Source organism: Cyanistes caeruleus, chromosome 25 (genome assembly GCF_971803275.1).
Source record: "Cyanistes caeruleus chromosome 25, bCyaCae1.hap1.1, whole genome shotgun sequence".
Lineage (NCBI taxonomy): Eukaryota > Metazoa > Chordata > Aves > Passeriformes > Paridae > Cyanistes > Cyanistes caeruleus.
Window position 1 is genome coordinate 4,895,138 of NC_141725.1, and position 25,304 is coordinate 4,920,441.

A 25,304-nucleotide genomic window follows, 5' to 3' on the forward strand; every position below is an offset into this window, starting at 1 on the left:
TTTTTTCCATAAATTTCCCCCAAATTTTCCCTCAAATTTTCCTCTATTTTTCCCCCCATTTTTCCCCCAATTTTCCCCCGTTTTTTTCCCCAATTCCCCCAACTTTCTCCCAATTTTCCTCTAATTTTTCCTCAATATCTCCCCAAGTTTTCCCCCATTTTCCCCCCAATTTTCCACCATTTTCCCCCATTTTTCCACCATTTTTCACCAATTTTCCCCAATTTTCCCCCAACTTTCCCCCAATTTTACCCCAATTTTTCCCCAATTTTTCCTCCATTTTTCCCCCAATTCTTCCCTGATTTTTCCCCAATTTCCCCCCAAATTTCTCCCAATTTTCCCCCAATTTTTCCACCATTCCCCTCTCTCCTCTCTGCCCCCAGAGCTCTTCCTGAATCCCAATTAAATCCAGCTCCTTCCCATCCCTTTTCCCGCTGGTTCCATCCTTGGCCAACGGTTGTGGACGTTCATCCCCTCCCAAAAAAACCCAAAAAATCCGCAGGGATTGGAGCGGATCCGAATCCGGGATTTCGACCCAAATCAAAAGCAGGAAATGGATCCCAAATTCATTCCCTAAAAATAATTAAAAATAAAAAGTTTTGAGCTTTTCTGATCTTCAAATTCCCAATATTCCAGTTTTATTTCCTGGCCTGCTGCTGCTCTTGGATGGGCAGGGGTGGGTGAAGCTTTTTTTGGGATTTCCCCCAGGGTTTTTTTGGGGATTTTGGGAAAGAATTGAGGATTGAAGGAGATTCCAACTTGCAAAAAATAAGATTTTTTTTTTTTCAACTGGGAATTAAAGTTTTTTTCCCCACATTTTTCCAGTGTCCGTCCACTCACCCCAAGCTGGGATTTATCCACCTGAGCCAGGGGATGTTTAGAACCTGGAAAAACCCTGGAAAAAAAAAGGAATCTGCACAGGGAAAAAGAAATCTCTTTGAGATATTTTATATACATCTATATTTATCAGGAAAATATTTCCCTTTTTTTTTCCCCCCGCTTTCCTCATAAAACAAACGAAGGAAATTTGGGAATACTCTGTGGGAACTCAGCAGAAAAACCCCCGGGTGTTTTCTGGGAGAGTTGCTGGGATTGCTTTGTTTAAAACCGGGAATATTTGGAATATCCGAAGAGGAATAAATTCCAGGGCGACACAAAAATCCACCTGAAACGAGAAAACAGGCTGGAACGATAATTAGAATTATAAATATATAAATATACAAACGCACGGGGTGTGGATTATATTGATATTCATGGCGGTGGGGTGTGGATATTTATTTTTATATCCAATATATTTAATTATCCGGCACTGGGAAGAAGCTCCCGGGGTTTAATCCCAGCCGGAATCCCGGATTCCTGACTCTGACCTACATAGGACGCGCTGACGGCCACGGAGCTTCCCTTTGGGTGGAAATCGAGGAGAAATGGGATTTATTTTTTAACCCTGGATCCTCTGTGGGCAGACCGTGTTGGAGCAGGGAAATTTCGGGATGAATTCCTGGGTTTCTCACCGGGTGGAATTTCCAGCTCGGCCTGAGATAAAAAAAACGAGGAAATGCCACCGAAATTCCCGGTGCCAGGGAGGGAAAATCCAGCAGGGAGAGGGAAAAGGGAACGGAGGAGAGGGAAGAGGAGGATGTGCAGAGCAGGGGAGAAAATAAACCCGAGAGGGAGGGGGAAAAATAGGGGGAAAATCCTAAAAACCGTGGAGGAAAAGGGGGGAAAACTCGATTATTTGGCATCCCAAAGGATTCCCTGAGCATCCCTGTATCCCTGTTTTCCATCCAGGTGGGCAGCAGAAGGAAGGGCAGGGCTTAAATCTCCCAAAAATCTTTTCCAGGCAAGATTTATCTCTCCTCTTCCCACTTTTTTTTTTTCCCCTATTTTTTTTCCCCGCCTTCCCACGTGGATTCCCCACGGCAAAGGAAAACAAGTGAGGATGATTTTTTTTCTCTCTATTTTTCCTTTTGTTTCGCCTCGGCCGTGTCTCTAATCCAGCCCAGCTTCCTCCTTTTCCATTCACAATTTTCTTCCATAGCTGGGAAACAAAAAAAAAAAAATTAAAAAAAAAAAAGGAAAAAAAAATTATATATTTTATTTGATTTTTTTATTAATTAATAAATAAATCGGTGGTGGGAAAGGAAGGAAGGAGGGAAGGAGACACCTGAGCTGGTCCCAGCGTTATTCCGAAGGTTTCATTCCTCTGAATAATTTCTATGGATTAAGAAAATAATAATAATAAAAAATAATAATATTAATATAATAATATTAATATAATAATAATAATGATAATAATAATAATAATGAAAAAAATTAAAAATAAAATAAAGAGAGCGCTCAGAATTGAGGGAGAGATGGGAAAAAAGGGTGGGAAAAGCAGAGGGGGAGGATGGCGAGGGCTTAAAAACGCCAGCGGGAATTAGCAGGAGTCTGAGCCCTTGTTTGCGCTGCCCGTCAGCATCTGCCTCTGGCACCATCCCCATCTGGAGCCCGTCCGTCCTTCCGTCCGTCTGTCCGGCCCCGGCGGGACCGACGCCTCCCCGAGGAGCCGATTCCCAAACGGCGGCAGCAGGGAGGCGGGAATGGCGGAAAACAGGGAAAATCCGGCCGCGGGGTTGGGAAAATCCCAACATGTTGGAGTAAAACCCCCCCATTAGGCCAAAATCCCAACATTTTGGAGTAAAACCGCCCCCCCATTAGGCCAAAATCCCAACATTTTGGAGTAAAACTCCCATGTTAGGCCGAAATCCCAACATTTTGGAGTAAACCCCCCCTTTTAGGCCGAAATCCCGATGTTTTGGAGTAAAACCCCCCCCATTAGGCCGAAATCCCAATATTTTGGAGTAAAATCCCCCCATTAGGCCAAAATCCCGATGTTTTGGAGAAAAATCCCAATGTTTTGGAGTAAACCCCCCCCCCGTTAGGCCAAAATCCCAACATTTTGGAGTAAAACCCCTCCCATTAGGCCGAAATCCCAACATTTTGGAGTAAAACGCTCCCGTTAGGCCAAAATCCCGATGTTTTGGAGTAAAACCCTCCCGTGTTAGGCCAAAATCCCGATGTTTTTGAGGAAAATCACCCTGTTTTGGAGTAAACCCCCCCCTGTTAGGCCGAAATCCCGACATTTTGGAGTGAAACTCCCCCTGTTAGGCCAAAATCCTGATATTTTGGAGTAAAACCCCTCCATAAGGCCAAAATCCCAACATTTTGGAGTAAACCCCCCCCCGTTAAGCAAAAATCCCGATATTTTGGAGGAAAACCCCGATATTTTGGACTAAAACCCCCGTGGTTAGGCCGAAATCCCGACGTTTTGGAGGAAAATCCTGATATTTTGGACTAAAACCCCCATGTTAGGCCAAAATCCCGACGTTTTGGAGGAAAATCCCGATATTTTGGAGGAAAATCCCGATATTTTGGACTAAAACCCCCGCACTAGGCCGAAATCCCGACGTTTTGGAGGAAAATCCCGATATTTTGGACTAAAACCCCCGCACTAGGCCAAAATCCCGACATTTCCCCGCTGGGGGAACGCCGGGAGCGTTTCTTTGTGGGGTTTCTTTGTTCGGGTTCCCCCTCCCCGCCTGCCCCACGGCCCCGAGAGGAGCAAATCAGCGGCGTTTGCATATTCAGAGCAGGTGGGGGCCCAGATGCCCGGGATGAGGAGGATGAAATTAGCCACCATCATCATAATCAAGAGGTGCTGGGGGCAGGGCGAGCCTGGCACACGAGGCGGATAATTACGGAGCTCAGCGTGTGCGCGGCGATTTTCCCCACAATTATTCTGAGCTCGGCGAGCTGGAGACGAGGTCGATCCTGGGATCGCTCCTGGGAGATTCCCCAGGGGTTTTTGGGAGCTCAGGGAAGGTCCCAAGCTTGTCCCAGTGGTGTTTTGAGGGGTTTTTTTTGGGTTTTTGTGATTTTCCCCATAATTATGCCAAGCTTGGCAAGCTGGAGACGAGGTCGATCCTGGGATCGCTCCCGGGAGATTCTCCAGGGATTTTTGGGAGCTCAGGGAAGGTCCCAATCTCGTCCCAGTGGTGTTTTGAGGGGTTTTTTGGGGTTTTTGCGATTTTTCCCATAATTATTCCGAGCTCGGCGAGCTGGAGATGAGGTCGATCCTGGGATCGCTCCCGGGAGATTCCCCAGGGGTTTTTGGGAGCTCAGGGAAGGTCCCAAGCTTGTCCCAGTGGTGTTTTGAGGGGTTTTTTTTGGGGTTTTGTGATTTTCCCCATAATTATGCCGAGCTTGGCGAGCTGGAGACGAGGTCGATCCTGGGATCGCTCCTGGGAGATTCCCCAGGGGTTTTTGGGAGCTCGGGGAAGGTCCCAAGCTCGTCCTGGTGGTGTTTTGAGGGTTTTTTTGGGTTTTTTTTAACTCTTTGTTTTGTGGTTAAATCCGTGTTTCCCGCTTGGATTTACCCAGGGTGTTTCCAGAACATTCCACGGCCCCGTGGCCCCGCCCTGCACGGAGAGCAAACGCTGGAAAAGGAGCTCTGGTTTTCCAGCTTTTCCTGAAAAATCCCGGGGTTTTGGCATCGCATCCTCACCCCCGGCTCTTCCCATGGTGCGTTGGGAAAGGAGGGAGGTGACGCGGGTGACACAGGTGACAGAGGTGACATAGGTGACAGGGGTGACATGGATGACAGAGGTGACACAGGTGACACAGGTGACAGGGGTGACACAGGTGACACACAGGTGACAGGGGTGACACACAGGTCACACGGGTGACACAGGTGACATGGGTGACAGAGGTGACACACAGGTCACACAGGTGACATGGATGACAGTGGTGACAGAGGTGACATGGATGCCACAGGTGACACGGGTGACACACAGGTGATGGGGTCACACACCTGATACAGGTGACAGGGTGACACACAGGTGACACACAGGTCACACAGGTGACACAGGTGACACGGGTGACAGGGGTGACAGGGGTGACAGGGGTGACACACAGGTCACACAGGTGACACACAGGTCACAAGAGTGACACAGGCGACACACGGCTGACACAGGTGACACAGGTGACATTCCAGATTGTTCTGCTGCTGCTCCGGGGCCGTGTCAGGCAGCGTTTCCCTGGAGGAGCCCTGGAGAAAGGGGAGTGGGAATGGGACAGGGAATGGGATCAGGAATGGGATCAGGAATGGGATCAGGAATGGGATCAGGAATGGGACAGGGAATGGGATCAGGAATGGGATCAGGAATGGGACAGGGAATGGGATCAGGAATGGGATCAGGAATGGGATCAGGAATGGGATCAGGAATGGGACAGGGAATGGGATCAGGAATGGGACAGGGAATGGGATCAGGAATGGGATCAGGAATGGGACAGGGAATGGGATCAGGAATGGGACAGGGAATGGGATCAGGAATGGGATCAGGAATGGGACAGAGAATGGGACAGAGAATGGGACAGGGAATGGGATCAGGAATGGGATCAGGAATGGGATCAGGAATGGGACAGGGAATGGGATCAGGAATGGGATCAGGAATGGGACAGGGAATGGGACAGGGAATGGGATCAGGAATGGGATCAGGAATGGGATCAGGAATGGGACAGGGAATGGGATCAGGAATGGGACAGGGAATGGGATCAGGAATGGGATCAGGAATGGGACAGGGAATGGGATCAGGAATGGGATCAGGAATGGGATCAGGAATGGGACGGGGAATGGGATCAGGAATGGGATCAGGAATGGGACAGGGAAGGGACTGGGAATGGGATTGGGAAATGGACCCCAAAAAGACCGGGATGGGGAACGGGAAAGGGACCGGGAATGGGACAGGGAATGGGACAAGGAAAGGGACAGGGAATGGGACAAGGAAAGGGACAGGGAATGGGACAAGGAATGGGACAGGGAATGGGACAAGGAAGGAGCCGTTGGAAGCTGCCAGAGATTTTCAGGAGAGATCTTCCCCCGGGAAGAGGCAGGCACAGCTCGGCAGGACGCCCCAAGCCCTTCCCAGCCGAGGAAGAGGAGGAAAATCCAGCGTTTTCCTCTTGGAAAAAGGTTGGAAGTGGCTCTGGGAGAGCAGGAGACGCCGGGGAAGATTCGGTCCCCTGGGGGCTGAGCTTGGAGCTGCTCCCGGCTGGGAATCACCGGGAATTCTGCGGCTCTTTCCATCCTTCCTCCTCTTCCTCCTCCTCCTCTCTCCCGTGCGGTGTTTGGGGTCAGGAGATGAAATTCCCACCCAGCCCAGAGGAAAATCCCTGGATCCCACAGCTCCAGGACAGCCCCAAAGGAGGATTTTCCAGGCAGGGAGCTTTGGAGACATCCCAGAATCCATTCCCAGCCCCATTCCCATCAGGAAGCACCAAACCAGCACAAAACCCGGCGGATCCGTCAGAAAAGGATGGAAAAACCGGGAAAAAAAGCCCAGTTTGGGTCACTGGGAGATCTCCTGGAATGCACAGAAACAGCCCCAAAATCCCAAATCCCCAAAAACTGGAGGAGGATTCATGGCCGGGATGAGCCTTTGGAGCCTTTCCGGGCTGGATTTTTCCCCCCAGGAAACGGGGAAGGATCCGATTCCCGTCTGATCCAAACCAAGAATTCCCGGCCTTTTTCCATGTGGGAATTTCAACAATCCCAACCTCATTTCCCACCCACAAAAATCCACAACTCCTTTTGTTTTTTTGGGGTTTTTTTTTTCGGGGGAAATTTGGGATAATTCAACCAAAACTTGGATTCACCCCCAGCCCTTCTTGATTTTATTCATGGAAAATTTGCGGTTTTTTTTTTTAGGATTTTCCAAATCCCAGAAAATTTGGGTCATTTCCCAAATTTGGATTCTTCCCTTTCTCCCAAAATCTTGAGGTTTTTCACCTGGCTAATTATTTTTATTATTTTTATTATTATTTGATCCCAAATAATCCCAAATCATCTCCTTTGGAGCAGGGAATACCGAGGAGCTTCCCGGGCACTTCCGTGGGTTCAGGACAGATCCCAAATTCCCAATTTTTGGGTGGCCTCTGGAAGAAAGATTTGAAAATATTCCCAGCTGGAAATCCAGAATTTTTTTGGATTTTTTTTTTTATTTTATTTTTTAAGGAATTGAACAGCGAGAAACGAAATTCAACAAATTTAAATGTAATATTTAATTTTAAACAAATCAGCGCTGCCTTTTTTTTTCCACTTTTCCATGATTTAAGAGCTTTGGAAAAGTTGGGAAAAGTGAGAAAAATGGGAAAATTCTGCCCTGTGTTCGCTTTTAAATCAAGGAGAGTTTTTGAGGGGAAAAAAAAAAAAAAAAGGAGGAGGAAAAGCAGGAAAATCCCCCTCACCTGTGAGGTTTAAAATTGGGATTTTTTGGGGAAAAAAAAGAGGAAAAAAAAATAACTGGGATGGGGAAAAAAAAAAAAAACGGGATAGGAGAAAAAAAAATCCTCTGGCAGCCCAGAGGAGACGAAAGCAGCTGGAAATGCCATAAATCCCTCTGGATGGAGCCTTGGGATGCGGGAGAGGGGGACAAGGTGACTCCGGAGGATCCATAAATATTATTGGGAGCGACGGGGCCGCCCGGGGCCGGCGGGAGGGGACAAAGCTCCCATTGAGCTCCGGCCCAGCTGCCGCGGGGGGTCAAGGTCAGAGGTGGTTCCTAACCGGGATTTTCCCCTGGATTTTTATATTTTAGTTTTATTTTTCACTTCTCATCAAATTTTCCTTTTTTTTTTTTTTTCTTTATAGGCCGGAAAATTTTATTTATTTATTTTAAATTTAAATATTTTTAAAATTAATTTTATTAAATTTAATTTTATTAATTTAATTTAATTTAATTTAATTTAATTTAATTTAATTTAATTTAACTTTATTTTACTTTACTTTATTTTACTTTATTTTACTTTATTTTATTTTATTTTATTTTATTTTATTTTATTTTATTTTATTTTATTTTATTTTATTTTTTATTCTATTCTATTCTATTTTTTATTCTATTCTATTCTATTCTATTCTATTCTATTCTATTCTATTCTATTCTATTTTTTATTCTATTCTATTCTATTCTATTCTATTCCATTTTTTATTCTATTCTATTCTATTCTATTTTATTTTATTTTTTATTCTATTCTATTTTACTTTATTTTACTTTATTTTATTTCTTCATTCATTTATTCATTCATTTATTCATTTATCTATTCATTTATTTACTTATTTATTCCTTTATTTATTCCTTTATTTATTCCCTTATTTATTCCTTCATTTATTCCTTTATTCATTTCTTTTTAATTCATTTTAATTTAAACTTTTTTTTAATGATGGATTCATTTTTATAATCTCAAATTTAATAAAGCTCGGCCTGAGCAAAGCGGGCACTGAGGAGGGGGAAACTGAGGCACAGGGATTTCCCCTAAAATACCTTTGAAAAAAAAACTTTATTTCATTAATTTTGATTTTATTTTATTTGTTTATTTGACATGTTGTCTATTTATTTATTTACTTATTTAAATTTATGTATTTATTAAAATTTACTTATTTAAATTTATTGATTTATATTGATTTATTTCAGTTGATTGATTCCAATTGATTGATTTCAATTGATTTATTTCAATTGATTGATTGATTCCAATTGATTTACTTTAATTGATTTATTTTAAAATGCCTTTATTTATCTGTTCATTTATTTATTTCTCCATTTCTAATTTTTGTTGGTTTTTGTTTTAATATTTTTTTCTTCTGAGTTTTATTATTATTATTTGTTTTATTTTTATTTTTATTTTTATTTTTATTTTTATTTTTATTATTGTTGTTATTATTGTTGTTATTATAATTATTATAAATAATATAATTATTGTTATTGTTGTTGTCATTGTAATAATAATAATAATAATAATAATAATAATAATAATAATAATAATAATAATAATAATAATTATTATTATTATTATTATTATTATTATTATTATTATTATTATTATTATTATTATTATTATTATTATTATTATTATTATTATTATTATTATTATTATTATTATTTTGGGAATATTTGGAGCCTTCCCCCGTGGCTTTACCTGGGGACAGGTGAGCAGCCAGCAGAGCTTTTCCAGGAAAAAACAAAAAAATTTAGGATATCCCTAAAAAAATCCCAATTCCTGCGAGCTCGGAATTCCCAGGCTGCTTTAAAAAGCTCCAAATTTATGCAAATGAGCCCAATTCCCACATTTTTCCCACATTTTTCCCACATTTCCCAACCACAGGGCACTGGGAGCTGGGAATGACCTGGAATACTCAAAAATCGGGAAAACCCGGATGGGAAGGATATTTTTCCTTTTCAAAATTAAAAACCAAAATTAAAAAAAAATGGAAATTTTTTGAAAAAATAATTTTTGGAAATATCTTTTCCGAAATAAAAACGGAAATCCCAGATTTTCCATGCCCAGAATTTGGTTTAATTCTCCTTTTTTCCCCCTAATTTGACCCAAAAAATTCCGTTGCTCCTCTTGTTTCCGAGCGTTTCCCCATCCCGGATTTCTTCATCCCGGGAATTTGAATCCCAAATCCCCAAATTTCTCCTTTCAATGCTCTTGTGCCATCAAATAGGAGGGAATTATAATTTATCCTCTCCAGAAGGGCTGGAAAAGCTGGAAAACCGCACGGATTTGGCAATTCCTGGGATTCCCGAATATTTGGGATGGTGGGGATTGTTCCAAGAGGGGTTTTTCCCACTCCTGGATATTCCTGGTTTTTGGGGGAAGGATTTGGGGACACCCCATGGCAGAGCTGATCCGTGAGGATGGAGAATCCTTCCCAAAATCCCTCTTTTTATGCCCAAAATGTGGATTTTTGCTGCCAAAAAAAAAAAAATCCACGTGGAAAACCCGGAGAAGGCAAATTCCCTCCCCATCCCCGGCTTTTCCAGCGTGGAAATCCCAAATTTCCCTCCTTAACGGGAATTTTTTTGTGGGGGAAACCCTTGGAAAATTCGGGAATTCTGGGAGGGTTTGGATTTCCAACCACGAGAGCAGAAATTTGGGATGGGGCTCCGAACATTCCCAAATGTGGGAAGGAAGGGATGAAGGAGCCTCCTCATCCTCCTCGTTTTCCCGCTGGGAATGGGCGGAATTAATCCCCATGGAAATTTATTTCAATGAATTCCCGCCTGGACACTCGAGCTGTTCCCAGCCTGGCGAGGGAGGGAGTGGAGACCCCAATTCCCCCCTTTTCCCTGGGATTTTTCCTGGGATTTTTCCTGGGATTATTCCCTCCTGGAATTGCTGAGTTGTGCCCCAAATCCAGCTTTGAATCCGGGATTTTCCCCTGGGAGGGTCCGGGACATTCCAGTGGCTCTCATGGAAAATGGGGATATTTTTTTTGGGTTGGTTTTGCCCCAAAAACCCCTCGAGTTCTTGGTTATTCCATGAGGAAAATCTCCAGCATGTCCAGAAATGAGAAATCCGGGTTTTCCTGCCCTAAATTCCTTGGTTTATTTGTTAAAATTACCTGGAAGCAGATCCAGATATTCCCAAATTAAATCCCAAATTAAATCCCAAACTCCCAAATTAAACAGATCCAGATATTCCCAAATTAAATGGATCCAGATATTCCCAAATTAAACAGATCCCAAATTAAATCCCAAACTCCCAAATTAAACGGATCCAGATATTCCCAAATTAAACAGATCCCAAATTAAATCCCAAATTAAATCCCAAACTCCCAAATTAAACAGATCCAGATATTCCCAAATTAAATGGATCCAGATATTCCCAAATTAAACAGATCCCAAATTAAATCCCAAACTCCCAAATTAAACGGATCCAGATATTCCCAAATTAAACAGATCCCAAATTAAATCCCAAATTAAATCCCAAACTCCCAAATTAAACAGATCCAGATATTCCCAAATTAAATGGATCCAGATATTCCCAAATTAAACAGATCCCAAATTAAATCCCAAACTCCCAAATTAAACGGATCCAGATATTCCCAAATTAAACAGATCCCAAATTAAATCCCAAATTAAATCCCAAACTTCGAAATTAAACGGATCCAGATATTCCCAAATTAAACAGATCCAGCTTTTCCCCTGGATTTGAATCCCAAAGATCCTGGGAATCAGGCAGGGGGAACCAGCAGGGAGAGGCATTTTCAGGGATTTATGGAATCCCTGAAACAACACCAGGGGCTGAATGTGCAGGGGCGCCTCAATTAATGATTAATTAATTAATGATCCCAAGCAATTAATTAATGAGGGAATTTGGGCTCAGGCCATGCAGGGATGTGAGGGAGAGGCTGGAATAGCGTGGGATAATGGGGGAGATGGGAATTGGGAATTGGGAGCAGGGACATTCCTGGGGACAGCAAGTGACACTGGGTGTGTCCATCCCTGTCCCTCTGTCCATCCCTGTGTCCATGTGTCCATTCCTGTCCATCCCTGTGTCCATCCCTGTCCATCCCTGTCCCTGTGTCCATCCCTGTGTCCATGTGTCCATTCCTGTCCATCCCTCTGTCCATCCCTGTCCATCTCTGTCCATCCCTGTCCCTGTGTCCATCCCTGTGTCCATATGTCCATCCCTCTGTCCATCCCTCTGTCCATCCCTGTCCATCCCTGTTCATCCCTGTGTCCATCCCTGTGTCCATCCCTGTCCATCCCTGTCCCTGTGTCCATCCCTGTCCCTCTGTCCATCCCCATCCCTGTCCATCCCTGTCCCTCTGTCCATCCCTGTCTCTGTGTCCATCCCTGTGTCCATCCCTGTCCATCCCTGTCCATCCCTGTCCCTCTGTCCATCCCTGTCTCTGTGTCCATCCCTGTCCATCCCTGTCCATCCCTGTCCATCCCTGTCCCTCTGTCCATCCCCATCCCTGTGTCCATCCCTGTCCATCCCTGTCCATCCCTGTCCATCCCTGTGTCCATCCCTGTCTCTGTGTCCATCCCTGTCCATCCCTGTCCATCCCTGTCCATCCCTGTCCATCCCTGTGTCCATCCCTGTCCCTGTGTCCATTCCTGTCCATCCCTGTCCCTCTGTCCATCCCCATCCCTCTGTCCATCCCTGTCCATCCCCAGGACTCTGTCCGAGCCCTTGGCTGACCGTCCCCCCTGGCCAGGACACCGAGTCCCCCCGAGGCCACCAGCAGTGACAATGACACGAGCGGGAGCTGCCACCGCCTGTCCCCATTCCCGGGAATGCGGGGGGAGGTGAAATTGTCACCTGCCCCGGTGGCACCCTGACCCCAAATCCCCGCTGTCCCTCTGGAATGTCCCCGAGCGGCTGCGGGGACAGCGGGAAGGACTCGGGAAGGGATTTGGGGTGCTGGGGACACTGTCACCTCCCTGGTGGCCCTTGGGGACCTGTCCCGCTCCTCCCTGGGCTGACGCCACTTTGTCCCTTCAGGTGACCGGAGTGGACACCGTGGGCTCCAGGGGAGCGAGAGATCCCGGGATCCCGGAATTCCCAGCCAGGGGGAGGGATTGATCCGTCCTGTCCCAAATCAGCAGCTCAGAGGGTCCCACCTGGGCCAGGTGACAGCGAGGTGACATCGCAGAGCCACCGAGAGGAAGAAATTCCGGAGCATTAAAAAGTGTTGGAATCTCCCAGCCCGGTGTTCAAATGGAATTTTGTCCCTTTTTCTTGCAGGATCTCCCCAAACCTGTGAAATTCCGTGTTTGGGGGTGTTTCCTTCCCAAAAAATGGAGTTTTCCTCTCCGGGCCCCGCGGAGGGGGTGAGGGGATGGGACAGCCCGGAGGGGACAATTCCTGTCCCTTAGGGCAGGGGGACACGGGGGAGGGGGGGACAGGGAGGTGACACCACGGCCTCGCTCCCTTTTCCTCTCCTCGGTTCCGTCCTGGCAGCTGGGACAGGCTGGGGACAACTGGGACAGGCTGGGGACAACTGGGACAGGCTGGGGACAACTGGGACAGGCTGGGGACAACGGGGACAGGTCAGGGACAGGCTGGGGAAAACTGGGACAGGCTGGGGACAACTGGGACAGGCTGGGGACAGGTCAGGGACAGGTTGGGGACAACTGGGACAGGCTGGGGACAGGCTGGGGACAGGCTGGGGACAACTGGGACAGGCTGGGGACAGGTAGGTAAATAAGAAATAAATAAGAAATAAAGAAAAAGAAAAAGAAAAAGAAAAAGAAAAAGAAAAAGAAAAAGAAAAAGAAAAAGAAAAAGAAAAAGAAAAAGAAAAAGAAAAAGAAAAAGAAAAAGAAAAAGAGAAAAAGAAAAAGAAAAAGAAAGAGAAAAAGAAAGAGCGAAAGAAAGAAAGAAAGAAAGAAAGAAAGAAAGAAAGAAAGAAAATAAAGATTAAAATAAATAAATAAGTATAAATAAAAATGGAATAAAAACTTAAATAAATAAATAAATAAATAAGTTAGAACTAGATACAAAAATTAAAAATAAATAAAAAATAAAGATAAAGAAGAAAATAAAGAAGAAATAAAGAAGAAATAAAGAAGAAATAAATAAAAAATAAATAAGAAATAAATAAAAATAAATAGGAAATAAAAATAAATAGGAAATAAATAAAAATAAATAGGAAAAAAAAAAAAATAAAAATAAAAATAAAATAAAAATAAATAGAAAAACAAATTAAAAAAATAAATAAAATATAAATAAAAATAAATAAAAAATAAAATAGAAATAAAAATAAATTAAAAAATAAATTAAAAAATAATTTAAAAATAAATAAAAAATAAATTAAAAAATAAATAAAAAATAAATAAAAATAAATAAAAAATAAATTAAACAATAAATAAAAAATAAATAAAAATAAATAAAAAATAAATTTAAACAATAAATAAAAAATAAATAAAAATACATTAAAAAATAAATAAAAAATAAATTAAAAATTTAAAAAATAAAATAAAAAATAAAAAAAATAAAATAAAAAATTAAAAAAAAACCAATAAAAAGAGGGAAAAAGTCGGGAGGGGAAGCGTGGCAGTTTGTTATGCTAACCGAGGGGGGCTCCGCTCGGGGGACGTGTCGGAGAGGTCTGAAGAGCAAGGAGTTCACAGGCCCTCTCCTTTTGTCATGCTAAAAGTGCAACACAGAAAATATATACAGGCAGCTGCTCAATGGAGCGTGAAATACGAGTGATTTCTCCGCCGGGCCCGGGTAATGCGATGCAGCCCCGGGACAATGCCCGGCCGCCGCCTTTGTGCGCCACGGGAAACTTTGGGGTTTTGTTTTGGCCAGGCTTTGGGGAGAGGGGGGGGAATAAACGGCCACCGAATCCCCCCCCCTTATCCCGGGATGAGCTGGGAGAGCAGCGCGGAGCCGGCTGGGATGGGAATGTTGGAAATGTTCCCTTTTCCAGGAGTTGTTTTTTTTTTTGGGATTTTTTTTTTGGGGGGTATTTGGGGACGGCCCGAGCGGGTGAATTTGCGGAATCCCGCGGCGGGCGCTCCCTTTGCTGATGCTAATCGGGGCAGCGCTGTAAAATCAACCCTCAAAGCGGCTTTTGTGTCCCCGGGGGAGGCCGGCGGGGCTGGGGGTGCTCGGGCATCCATCTTCCACCCTTCCCTCGGGGGTTTTTTGTGGCCCGGCCGAGCTGAAAGCGGCGCTGTGGGGGCTCAGACGCTCCTGGGGCTCCGCATTCGTTCCGGAGGGGCCGAGGTGCCGCTTTTTTGGCAAGCCGGGGGGATTTTGGGGTGTTTTTGGGGGGTTTTGGGATGACCGGGGTGAAGGTGATGGAGCAGGTTCCTTCCCCGGGCTCTGCCAGCCGGGACTGGGTGGTTTTGGGGGAATTTCGGGGATTTTCGGCACCGCATCACGTCGGAGGAGGAGGAGCCGCTCTGTGCTGGCGTGGGGAGGTGTTTTGGGGTGTCTCTCACAAAAACGGGTACCCCAAACCCTCGGGGGATGCTCCGGGCACGGGCGGAAGCGACATCTAGTGGGAAGCGACATCCCGTCTCCAGGGAGATCGATATCCATGGCAACCCCTCGGGACCGGCGAGCCGAGCGCTCGGGGAGCGGCGGGAATTCCCCAACATCCCGGCGGGGCGCGGGCACCGGCACCGGGACTGGGGGGCTGGCACCGGGACTGGGGGGCCGGCACCGGGATTGGGGGGCTGGCACCGGGATTGGGGGGCTGGCACCGGGACTGGGGGGCCGGCACCGGGATTGGGGGGCTGGCACCGGGATTGGGGGGCTGGCACCGGGATTGGGGTCCTGACACCGGGATTGGGGGGCTGGCACCGGGATTGGGGTCCCGACACCGGGATTTGGGTCCCGGCACCGGGATTGGGGGGCTGGCACCGGGATTGGGGGGCTGGCACCGGGATTTGGGTCCCGGCACCGGGATTGGGGGGCTGGCACCGGGATTGGGGGGCTGGCACCGGGATTTGGGTCCCGGCACCGGGATTTGGGTCCTGGAGTCGGGATTTGGGTCCCGGCACTGAGATTTGGGTGCTGACACCGGGATTGGGGTCCTGACACCGGGATTGGGGTCCCGACACCAGGATTTGGGTCCCGACACCGGAATTTGGGTCCCGGCACCGGGATTTGGGTCCCGGCACCGGGATTGGGGTCCCGGCACCGGGATTTGGGTCCCGGCACTGAGATTTGGGTGCTGGCACCAAGATTTGGGTCCTGGCACCGAGATTTGGGTCCTGGAGTCGGTATTTGGGTCCCGGCACCGGAATTTGGGTCCCGGCACCAGGATTTGGGTCCTGGAGTCGGGATTTGGGTCCCAGCACCGGAATTTGGGTCCTGGAGTCGGGATTTGGGTCCCGACACCAGAATTTGGGTCCCGACACCAGGATTTGGGTCCCGGCACCGGGATTTGGGTCCCGGCACCGGGATTTGGGTCCCGGCACCGGGATTTGGGTCCCGACACTAGGATTTGGGTCCTGGCACCGAGATTCCGTTTGATTCCTCATTATCCTGCTCTGCTTTAATTGGTAATAAATGAAATTAATTTCCCCGAGTGGAGTCTGGTCTGTGCGGGTCGGCTGAGGAGGGGGAGTGCAGGAGCCGCTGTGGTGGGTCCCGGGCGTTGCTCCCGGGTTATCCCACGGCGGGGATGAGGGAAGACACGCGGATATGATTTATTATCGATATTATCGATAGCCCGGGAGGGAAACGCGGGCTGGGCGCAGCCGGGACTCGAACCCGGGTCCCGGCGCTCCGGGGAGGCCGCGCCAGCGGAACCGCGCGCCGCGCAGAGCCCGCCCCCCTCCCACAGCCGCCTTCTCATTGGTCAACAATCTGCCAATTAAAGGGAAAGAGAGCGCGGATTGGTTGGAGGGAGGGGCGTGGCTTTTGGGGCGTGGCTTCCTGCGGGCGCCTTTGCGCTGACCCCCGGCATGGTGGGCACGGGCCGGGACCGGGACCGGAGCGGGGCGGGACCGGGACCGGGACCGGAGCGGGGCGGGACCGGGGGGTTCCGAGCGGGGCTGCGAGGGGACGGCCCCGGAGAGGGCTCTGAGCGGGGGGCGCATGGCCTGGCTGCCCGGGGAGTGCGCGTCTAGGGGGGCCCAGCCCGGGGGTCCCGGGGTGACCATGGCCGGGGGTCTCACGGTGACCATGGCCGGGGTCCGAGCTCGGGGGTCTCACGGTGACCATGGCCGGGGGTCTCACGGTGACCATGGCCGGGGTCAGTTCTCGGGGGTCTCACGGTGCCCATGGCCGGGGGTCTCACGGTGCCCATGGCCGGGGGTCTCATGGTGACCATGGCCGGGGGTCCCAGCCCGGGGGTCTCACAGTGCCCGTGTCCGGGGGTCAGTGCTCGGGGCCGGGGGTCTCAGCCCGGGGGTCTCACGGTGCCCGTGTCCGGGGGTCAGTGCTCGGGGCCGGGGGTCCCAGCCCGGGGGTCTCACAGTGCCCGTGTCCGGGGGTCCCTCCGCGGGTTTTCCCACCTGTCCTGTCCTGTCCTGTCCTGTCCTGTCCTGTCGAGCGTCACCTCCCGGTGTCCCCACCCGGGGCATCCCCCAGCAGGGACAGAGCTGGGGACAGCCTGCACGGCGGGGGTGTCCCCGTGTCCCCCCGTGTCCCCCCGTGTCCCCCCGCGCCCGCTGAGCCCTCGGTGTCCCTGGCAGGCCGTGATGGGGGTGCAGGTGGTGGTCACCCTGCTGGCCGCCAGCCTGATGCAGAAGATGGCCCCGCACTGCTCCTTCGCCCGCTGGCTGCTCTGCAATGGCAGGTACGGCTCTGGCCCTGTCCCCTGGGGCGTCCTGGGGACACCGCGCACCTGTGACACCCCTGGGGACACCCCGCACCCCCCTGGGGACACCCTGCACCTGTGACACCCCTGGGGACACCCTGCACCCCCCTGGGGACACCCTGCACCTGTGACACCCCTGGGGACACCCTGCACCTGTGACACCCCTGGGGACACCCTGCACCCCCCTGGGGACACCCTGCACCCCTCTGGGGACACCCTGCACCTGTGACACCCCTGGGGACACCCTGCAACCCCCTGGGGACATCCCACACCTGTGACACCTCTGGGGACACCCTGCACCCCCCTGGGGACACCCCACACCTGTGACTCCCCACTGGGGCACCCCACCCCTGTGACCCCACACCTGTGACCCCGCTGTCCTTTGGGGACACCCCACCCTTGTGACCCCACCCCTGTGACCCTGCTGGGGACACCCCCTAGCTGTGACCCCACCCCTGTGACCCCACCCCCGTGACCCCCCAGCCGTGTCCCCGCTGTCCCCACAGCCTGTACAGGTACAAGCACCCCTCGGACGAGGAGCTCTGCGCCCTGGCCGGGAAGCAGCGCCCCAAGAGCAGGAGGGACAGGTCAGCCCGGCTCACCCCGGCACCTTTGGGACATCCCCCGGTGCCACCCCGTCCGCGGGGAGCTGCCAGCTGCCGCTTTCCCCGCAGGAGAACCAACGGGCCGAGCGAGGACAAACCCCTGTCCGTGCCCCGCGACATCGACCTGCGGCTGGACACCAGCCCCATCACCGCCGTGGACGCTCTGGGTACCTCCCCGTGCCCCCCCCGGGGGTGTCCCCAGGGCGGTGGCGCGTCCCCAGCGCGGTGACGTGTCCCCGCGGGTCCCCAGTGCTGCGCTATTTCCTGGAGTACCAGTGGTTCGTGGATTTCGCCGTCTACGCCAGCGCCGTCTACGTCTTCAGCGAGGGATATTTCTGCCTGGTCAGCCCCTCCAGGGAGACCAACCTGGGCGTCCTCTGGTGCCTGCTGAGCGTCGTCTTCTCCGTGTATCCCGAGGGGATTTTATCTGGGGGGACCCGGCAGAAGAGGGACCCCCCCCTCCGGCGGGATTCTCCCTCCGTAAAAGCGGATTTCACGGGTTGTTCACCCCGCTGAGCAGCTGGGGGTGGTTCGTGGTGATGTCTGGGGGGTCTCAGAGGGGTCTGGGGGTCCCTGTGGTGTCCCTGGTTTACCTTGACGCCGTCCCCAACCCTGCAGCAAGGTTTTCTTCATGGTGATGCGGCATTATTTCCGCTCGGAGGAGGGCGGGGAGCGCTCGGTGTGCCTCACCTTCGCCTTCTTCTTCCTCCTGCTCGCCATGGTGGCCCTGGTGGTGCGCGAGGAGTACCTGGAGTTCGGCCTGGAGGCCGGTGGGTGACGGGGACGGGGCGCTGGGGGTGGTGGTGGGGGTCACTCCTCACTCACAGGGGTCACTCCGCACTCAGTGGTCACTTACATTCATGGTGGTCACTCCTCACTCACAGGGGTCACTCCGCACTCACAGGGGTCACTCCGCACTCACAGGGGTCACTCCGCACTCACAGGGGTCACTCCGCACTCAGTGGTCACTTACATTCATGGTGGTCACTCCTCAGGGGTCACTCCTCACTTGTGGGGGTCACTCCCTGCTCACAGCGGTCACTCCTCACTCACAGGGGTCACTCCGCACTCACAGGGGTCACTCCTCAGTGGTCACTTACACTCGTGGGGGTCACTTGTCACTCACAGGGGTCACTCCTCACTCAGTGGTCACCCCTCATTCATTGGGGTCACTCCCCACTCCCAGTGGTCACTCCTTACTCAGTGGTCACACTCGTGGGGGTCACTCCTCAGGGGTCACTCCTCACTCGTGCGGGTCACTCCTCACTCACAGTGGTCACTCCCTGCTCACAGCTGTCACTCCACACTCTGGGGTCACTCCACATCCCCAGGGGGTCACTCCCCACTCGTGGAGGGTCACACCACTCACAGGGGTCACTCCCCATTCCCACTGGTCACTCCTCACTGGTCACTCCCCCATGGTCACTCACCCATGGTCACTCCCCATGGTCACTCACCGGTCACTCCCCATGGTCACTCCCCATGGTCACTCCCCATGGTCACTCACCGGTCACTCCCCATGGTCACTCCCCATGGTCACTCACTGGTCACTCCCCATGGTCACTCCCCATGGTCACTCCCCCATGGTCACTCCCCACGGTCACTCCCCATGGTCACTCCCCATGGTCACTCCCCACGGTCACTCCCCATGGTCACTCCCCATGGTCACTCCCCCATGGTCACTCCCCCATGGTCACTCCCCATGGTCACTCCCATGGTCACTCCCATGGTCACTCCCATGGTCACTCACCGGTCACTCCCCATGGTCACTCCCCATGGTCACTCCCCATGGTCACTCCCACTGGTCACTCCCCATGGTCACTCCCCGGTCACTCCCATGGTCACTCCCATGGTCACTCCCCATGGTCACTCCCCATGGTCACTCACTGGTCACTCCCCATGGTCACTCCCCATGGTCACTCCCCATGGTCACTCCCCGGTCACTCCCATGGTCACTCCCCATGGTCACTCCCATGGTCACTCCCCATGGTCACTCCCCATGGTCACTCCCCATGGTCACTCCCCGGTCACTCCCCATGGTCACTCCCCATGGTCACTCCCCATGGTCACTCACCGGTCACTCCCCATGGTCACTCCCCATGGTCACTCCCCGGTCACTCCCCATGGTCACTCCCATGGTCACTCCCCATGGTCACTCCCCATGGTCACTCCCCATGGTCACTCCCGCAGGACTGGCCGGAGTCACCACAAACCTGGAGCCCATCCTGAAGCCCCGGGGCTGGGAGTGGACGTGAGTCGGGGCCGGGGGGGCCGGGGGGGGCCAGAGCCCCGTTTTGGGGTGGATTTTGGCAAGTTTGGGTTAGGAAGCGGCCGGGCACGGGGACAGCCACCCGCCACTGTCCCCGCTGTGTCCCCAGGCTGCCCCTGGCCAAGCTGGGCTTCAAGCTGGGGCTGGTGGCCCTGTGCTCCTTCCTGGGAGCCTGCCTGACCTTCCCGGGGCTGCGCCTGGCACAGACACACCTGGACGCCCTCAGGATGGCGGCTGACAAACCCCTGACACAGTTGGGTGACACCTGGGGACATCTGGGGACAATGGGGAACAACCTGGGGACACCTGGGAACACCTGGGGACATCTGGGGAACACCTGGGGACATCTGGGGAATACCTGGAGACATCTGGGGACACCTGGGGACATCTGGGGACACCTGGGGAACACCTGGGGACATCTGGGGAATACCTGGAGACACCTGGGGAACACCTGGGGACAATGGGGAACAACCTGGGGACAATGGGGAACACCTGGGGAACACCTGGGGACACCTGGGACAATGGGGACACCTGGGGATTTCTGGGGACAATGAGGAACACCTGGGGAGGGAGGGAGGGAGGAAGGGCTCGGTACCAGGACCCCCTGGCTCTGGGGGAAGTTTGGGGTGGGAGGGGAGGAGCAGGGGGTCCCTGTGGGGTCTCTGGGGTCCCTGTGGGGTCTCTGGGGTCCCTGTGGGGTCTCTGGGGTCTCTGGGCTCTCTGGGGTCCCTGTGGGGTCTCTGTGGGGTCTCTGGGGTCCCTGTGGGGTCTCTGGGGTCGGTGTGGGGTCGGTGGCAGTGGCAGTCCCGCAGGCTCCTGCTGCACGTGGGGTTCGTGGCGCCGGTGCTGGTGGTGCTGATGTGGGTCAGGCCCCTCTCCCGGGACTTCCTGCTGCAGGCCCCGCTGGGCAAGCAGGCGCTGCAGATGTGAGTGGGACACCTGGGGGGACCCCGCTGTGACCCCTGTGTGACCCCTGTGTGACCCCTGTGACCCCTGTGTGACCCCTGTGACACCCAGTGACCCCTGTGTGACCCCTGTGACCCCTGTGTGACCCCTGTGACACCCAGTGACCCCTGTGACCCCTGTGACACCCAGAGACCCCCAATGACCCCCGTGAGCCCCTGTGTGTCCCCCTGTGTGACCCCCTGTGACACCCAGTGTCCCCCAGTGTCCCCCAGAAACCCCTGTGTGACCCCCTGTGACACCCAGAAACCTCCCCAATGACCCCAACGTGCCCTGGTCACTCAGTGACCCCAGTGTCCCCCCATCCCCTGTATCCCCTCTGTGCCCCCCATCCCCGTGTCCCCTCTTTGTCCCCTCTGTGTCCCCTCTGTGCCCCCCATGGGGCAGGGTGGGGGTCCGTGTCCCCCATCCCCGTGTCCCCTCCGTGTCCCCTCCGTGTCCCCCGTGGGGCAGGGCGGGGGTCCGTGTCCCCCCATGTCCCTTCTGTGTCCCCCATGGGGCAGGGTGGGGGTCTGTGTCCCCTCTGTGTCCCCCCATGTCCCCTCTGTGTCCCCTCCGTGTCCCCCGTGGGGCAGGGTGGGGGTCCGTGCCCCCATCCCGGTGCCAGCCCGTGCCGTGTCCCCAGCCTGTCACACTCGTCCTACGACACGGCGCGGCTCTGGGCCGTGGTGGCGCTGGCCCTGCTGCGCCTGCTGGGGACCCGCCACCACCTGCAGGCTTACCTGGCGCTGGCCCCGCGCTGGGTGCGGCACATGCGGAGGGAAGCCGGGCGCATCCCGGCCCTGGAGATCCAGCAGAAGGTGGGGAAGCGGGGCGGGGGTCGGAACCGGGGATCGGGGGTTGTGTCGGGGGTCGGGGTCGGGGGTCGGGGCCAGGGCTGGGGTCGGGGTCGGAGTGGGGTATCGGGGTCGGGGCCGGGGGTCGGGACCGGGGCCGGGGGTCGGGGCCGGGGGTTCGGGCCGGGGTCGGGGCCGGGGCTGGGGTCGGGGTCGGGGCCGGGGCCGGGGGTCGGAACCGGGGGGTCGGGGCCGGGGCCGGGGTCGGGGGTTGTGTCGGGGGTCGGGGCCGGGGCCGGGGCCGGGGTCGGGGTCGAGGGTTGTGTCGGGGGTCGGGGCCGGGGTCGGCGTCGGGGTCGGAACCGGGGTCGGGGGTCGGGCCGGGAGCCGGGGTCGGGGGTCGGAACCGGGGTCGGGGGTCGGGCCGGGAGCCGGGGTCGGGGGTCGGAACCGGGGTCGGGGGTCGGGGCCGGGGGCCGGGGCCGGGGTCGGGGGTCGGGCCGGGGGCCGGGGTCGGTGTCGGGGGTCGGGGCCGGGGCTCCCCCTGAAGGCATTGCCGGAATTCAGATCAGCGGGATTTATTGCTACGTGTCCGTGGTGAGCCTGCAGTACCTGGGGCCCGTCATCCTCAGCCTGCACTGCGCCCTGCTGCTCAAGACGCTGGGTGAGGAGGGGGCGCCGGGGCTCTGGGGGGCTTTGGGGTGGGCAGGGGGAGCCTGGAGGTGGTTGGGAAGTCAGGGAGTTGTTCCCACCTCTCCCGGCTCGGGACATCCCGAGGTTCTGTCCTGAGGTTCTGTTTGGGTTCACAGTGGGGACAAACTTGGGGCTGGGGCACAGGGACCCCCAGAGCTGTCCCCTGTGTCCCACAGAGACCCCCAGAGCTGTCCCCTGTGTCCCACAGAGACCCCCAGAGCTGTCCCCTGTCCCACAGAGACCCCCAGAGCTGTCCCCTGTCCCACAGAGACCCCCAGAGCTGTCCCCTGTCCCACAGAGACCCCCAGAGCTGTCCCCTGTGTCCCACAGAGACCCCAGAGCTGTCCCACAGAGACCCCCAGAGCTGTCCCCTGTCCCACAGAGCCCCCCAGAGCTGTCCCCTGTCCCACAGAGCCCCCCAGAGCTGTCCCCTGTCCCACAGGCCAGCACTCCTGGGGGCTGTACCCCGAGCCCCCCGCCGTGTCCCCAGCAGCGCCGCTGGTCCCCGCACGCCCCGAGGGCGAGGCTGGCGAGGACGTGCAGGTGGTGGTGCAGGAGATCTCGGGGGTCCTGGGCTGCATCTTCACCCCCCTCTTCTTCCGAGGACTCTTCTCCTTCCTCACCTGGTGGGTGGCCGCCTGCCAGGTGGTCACCAGCCTCTTCGGCCTCTACTTCCACCAGTACCTGGCCGCGTCCTGACTGGGAGGGACTGGTCAGAGCCCGGCCGGAGCTGGCTGTCCTGCTCTGGGGACACGCCTGGGGACATCGGTGTCCTGCTCTGGGGACACGCCTGGGGACATCGGTGTCCTGCTCTGGGGACATCAGTGTCCTGCTCTGGGGACACACCTGGGGACATCGGTGTCCTGCTCTGGGGACACGCCTGGGGACATCAGTGTCCTGCTTTGGGGACATCGGTGTCCTGCTCTGGGGACATGCCTGGGGACATCGGTGCCACCAGGACGGGGTTTGTGGCGGTGTCACCGCTGTGCCTGCCCCTCCTGGGGACACTCCAGCGAGGAGGACACGCTGGGGACACCCAGGAGCGGCCAGCGTGGATTTTGGGGTGTTCCCTGGGCTGGGGGGGTTTTGTAGGGTCTGTGACCCCCTCAGGCCCAGCAGCCTCGGGGGTGGCTGCTGCACAATAAACAAGTGACACCACTTTGTCACCCAAAAGCCGCTCTCGGTGTCCCCAAACGCTTTGAGCATCGCCCCGGGGCTGGGGACGCGGGAGAGGACACGGGGACAGGGCCGGGGTCCCTGTGAGCACGCGGTGGGTGGTCACAGGAGGAAGGGACGGGGCTCTGATCCTGTTTGATGCCTTGTAATGCTTTTAATTCCCCCTGGGCCCCGGGAGAGGCTGCGGCGCTGGGGCCGCGGTTAACGGGGCTGATCCAGCCTCCTCCTCCTCCTCATCATCATCCTCCTCCTCATCATCCTCCTCATCATCATCCTCCTCATCATCATCCTCCTCCTCATCATCATCCTGCTCATCATCATCATCCTCCTCATCATCATCATCATCCTCCTCCTCCTCCTCATCCTCCTCATCCTCATCATCCTCCTCATCATCATCCTCCTCATCATCATCCTCCTCCTCATCATCATCCTCATCATCATCCTCCTCCTCATCATCCTGCCCCTCATCATCCTCCTGCTCCTCATCATCATCCTCCTCCTCATCATCATCCTCATCCTCCTCCTCCTCATCCTCCTCCTCATCATGGTGTGTCCCCTGTCCCCAAGGCCCCGGTGGCTCTGTGCCGGTGGCTCTGGTGTGTCCCCTGTCCCCGGGCCCCGGTGGCTCTGGTGTGTCCCCGGGCCCCGGTGGCTCTGTCCCGGTGGCTCTGGCGTGTCCCCAAGGCCCCGGTGGCTCTGGCGTGTCCCCAGGCCCCGGTGGCTCTGGCGTGTCCCCTGTCCCCGGGCCCGTTGCCAGGGCCGGAGCCAGGCACGCAGACGGAGCCTCCCCCGGGAGCTGCCCAGACGGGTGACCCGGCCCGGCGGCGACAGTGACAGATCGGGCCGCGACACCGCCGCGGGCAGCGGGGGAGCCGCTCCCGGCCCTCGGCAGCCGCCGAGCCTGGGGGGTGAGTTCGGCTTGGGGGGCGAGTTCCTGGCTTTGATTTCCTGGCTCTGATTTCCTGGGTTTGGGGTTTGATTTCCTGGCTTTGGGGTTTGATTTCCTGGGTTTGATTTCCTGGGTTTGATTTCCTGGCTTTGGGGTTTGATTTCCAGAGTTTGTGGTTTGATTTCCTGGGTTTGATTTCCTGGGTTTGGGGTTTGATTTCCTGGTTTGATTTCCTGAGTTTGGGGTTTGATTTCCTGAGTTTGGGGTTTGATTTCCTGGGTTTGGGGTTTGATTTCCTGGATTTGGGATTTGATTTCCTGGGTTTGATTTCCTGAGTTTGGGGTTTGATTTCCTGGCTTTGGGGTTTGATTTCCCGGGTTTGGGGTTTATTTTCCTGAGTTTGGGGTTTGATTTCCTGGGTTTGGGTTTGTTTTCCTGGGTTTGGGTTTGTTTTCCTGGATTTTGGGATCGGTTTTCCTGGGTTCAGGGTTTGTTTTCCTGAGTTTTGGGGTTTATTTTCCTGGGTTTGGGGTTTGTTTTCCTGGGTTTATTTTCCTGAGTTTTGGGGTTTGCTTTCCTGGGTTTGGGGTCTGTGTTTTCCTGGGTTTGGGGTTTTGTCTTCCTGGGTTTGTTCTCCTGGTTTTCGGGTCTGTTTTCCCCAGTTTGGGATTTGTTTTCCAGGGTTTGTCTTCCTGCGTTTTGGGGTTTGTTTTCTTGAGTTTGGGGTTTGTCCTCCTGGATTTTGGGGTTTATTTTCTTGGGTTTGGGATTTATTTTCTTGTTTTCTTGGGTTTGGGATTTATTTTCTTGTTTTCTTGGGTTTGGG

General features: G+C 53.4%; 1 protein-coding gene and 1 long non-coding RNA gene across 9 annotated transcripts in view; both read left to right on the forward strand.

Moving 5' to 3' along the window:
- The window catches only part of LOC111940197 (uncharacterized), a 41,586-nt gene extending 29,056 nt beyond the window's left edge, over positions 1-12,530 (forward strand). For all 7 annotated transcript variants that reach the window (XR_015279168.1, XR_015279167.1, XR_015279172.1 and 4 more), the window contains 2 exons: positions 4,420-4,560; positions 12,328-12,530. This is a non-coding gene — a long non-coding RNA (uncharacterized LOC111940197). The remainder of the gene's footprint in view (positions 1-4,419; positions 4,561-12,327) is intronic.
- Positions 12,531-16,154: 3,624 nt separating this feature from the next.
- Positions 16,155-23,589, forward strand: TMEM161A (transmembrane protein 161A). Of its 2 annotated transcripts, XR_015279248.1 has the most exons (13): positions 16,179-16,253; positions 16,983-17,086; positions 17,614-17,694; positions 17,782-17,879; positions 17,963-18,119; positions 18,331-18,482; positions 19,903-19,963; positions 20,091-20,234; positions 20,794-20,907; positions 21,570-21,744; positions 22,288-22,384; positions 22,856-23,215; positions 23,307-23,589. XR_015279248.1 is itself a non-coding variant. In XM_086863098.1 (12 exons), the coding sequence occupies exons 1-12, from the start codon at positions 16,251-16,253 to the stop codon at positions 23,110-23,112; spliced, it is 1,443 nt and encodes a 480-aa protein (XP_086719224.1). In that variant the 5' UTR covers positions 16,155-16,250; the 3' UTR covers positions 23,113-23,589. The 2 variants fall into 2 exon arrangements, 1 of the variants encoding a protein (XP_086719224.1); XM_086863098.1 differs by having other exon boundaries at positions 16,155-16,253; positions 22,856-23,589.
- The last annotated feature ends 1,715 nt before the right edge of the window (positions 23,590-25,304 follow it).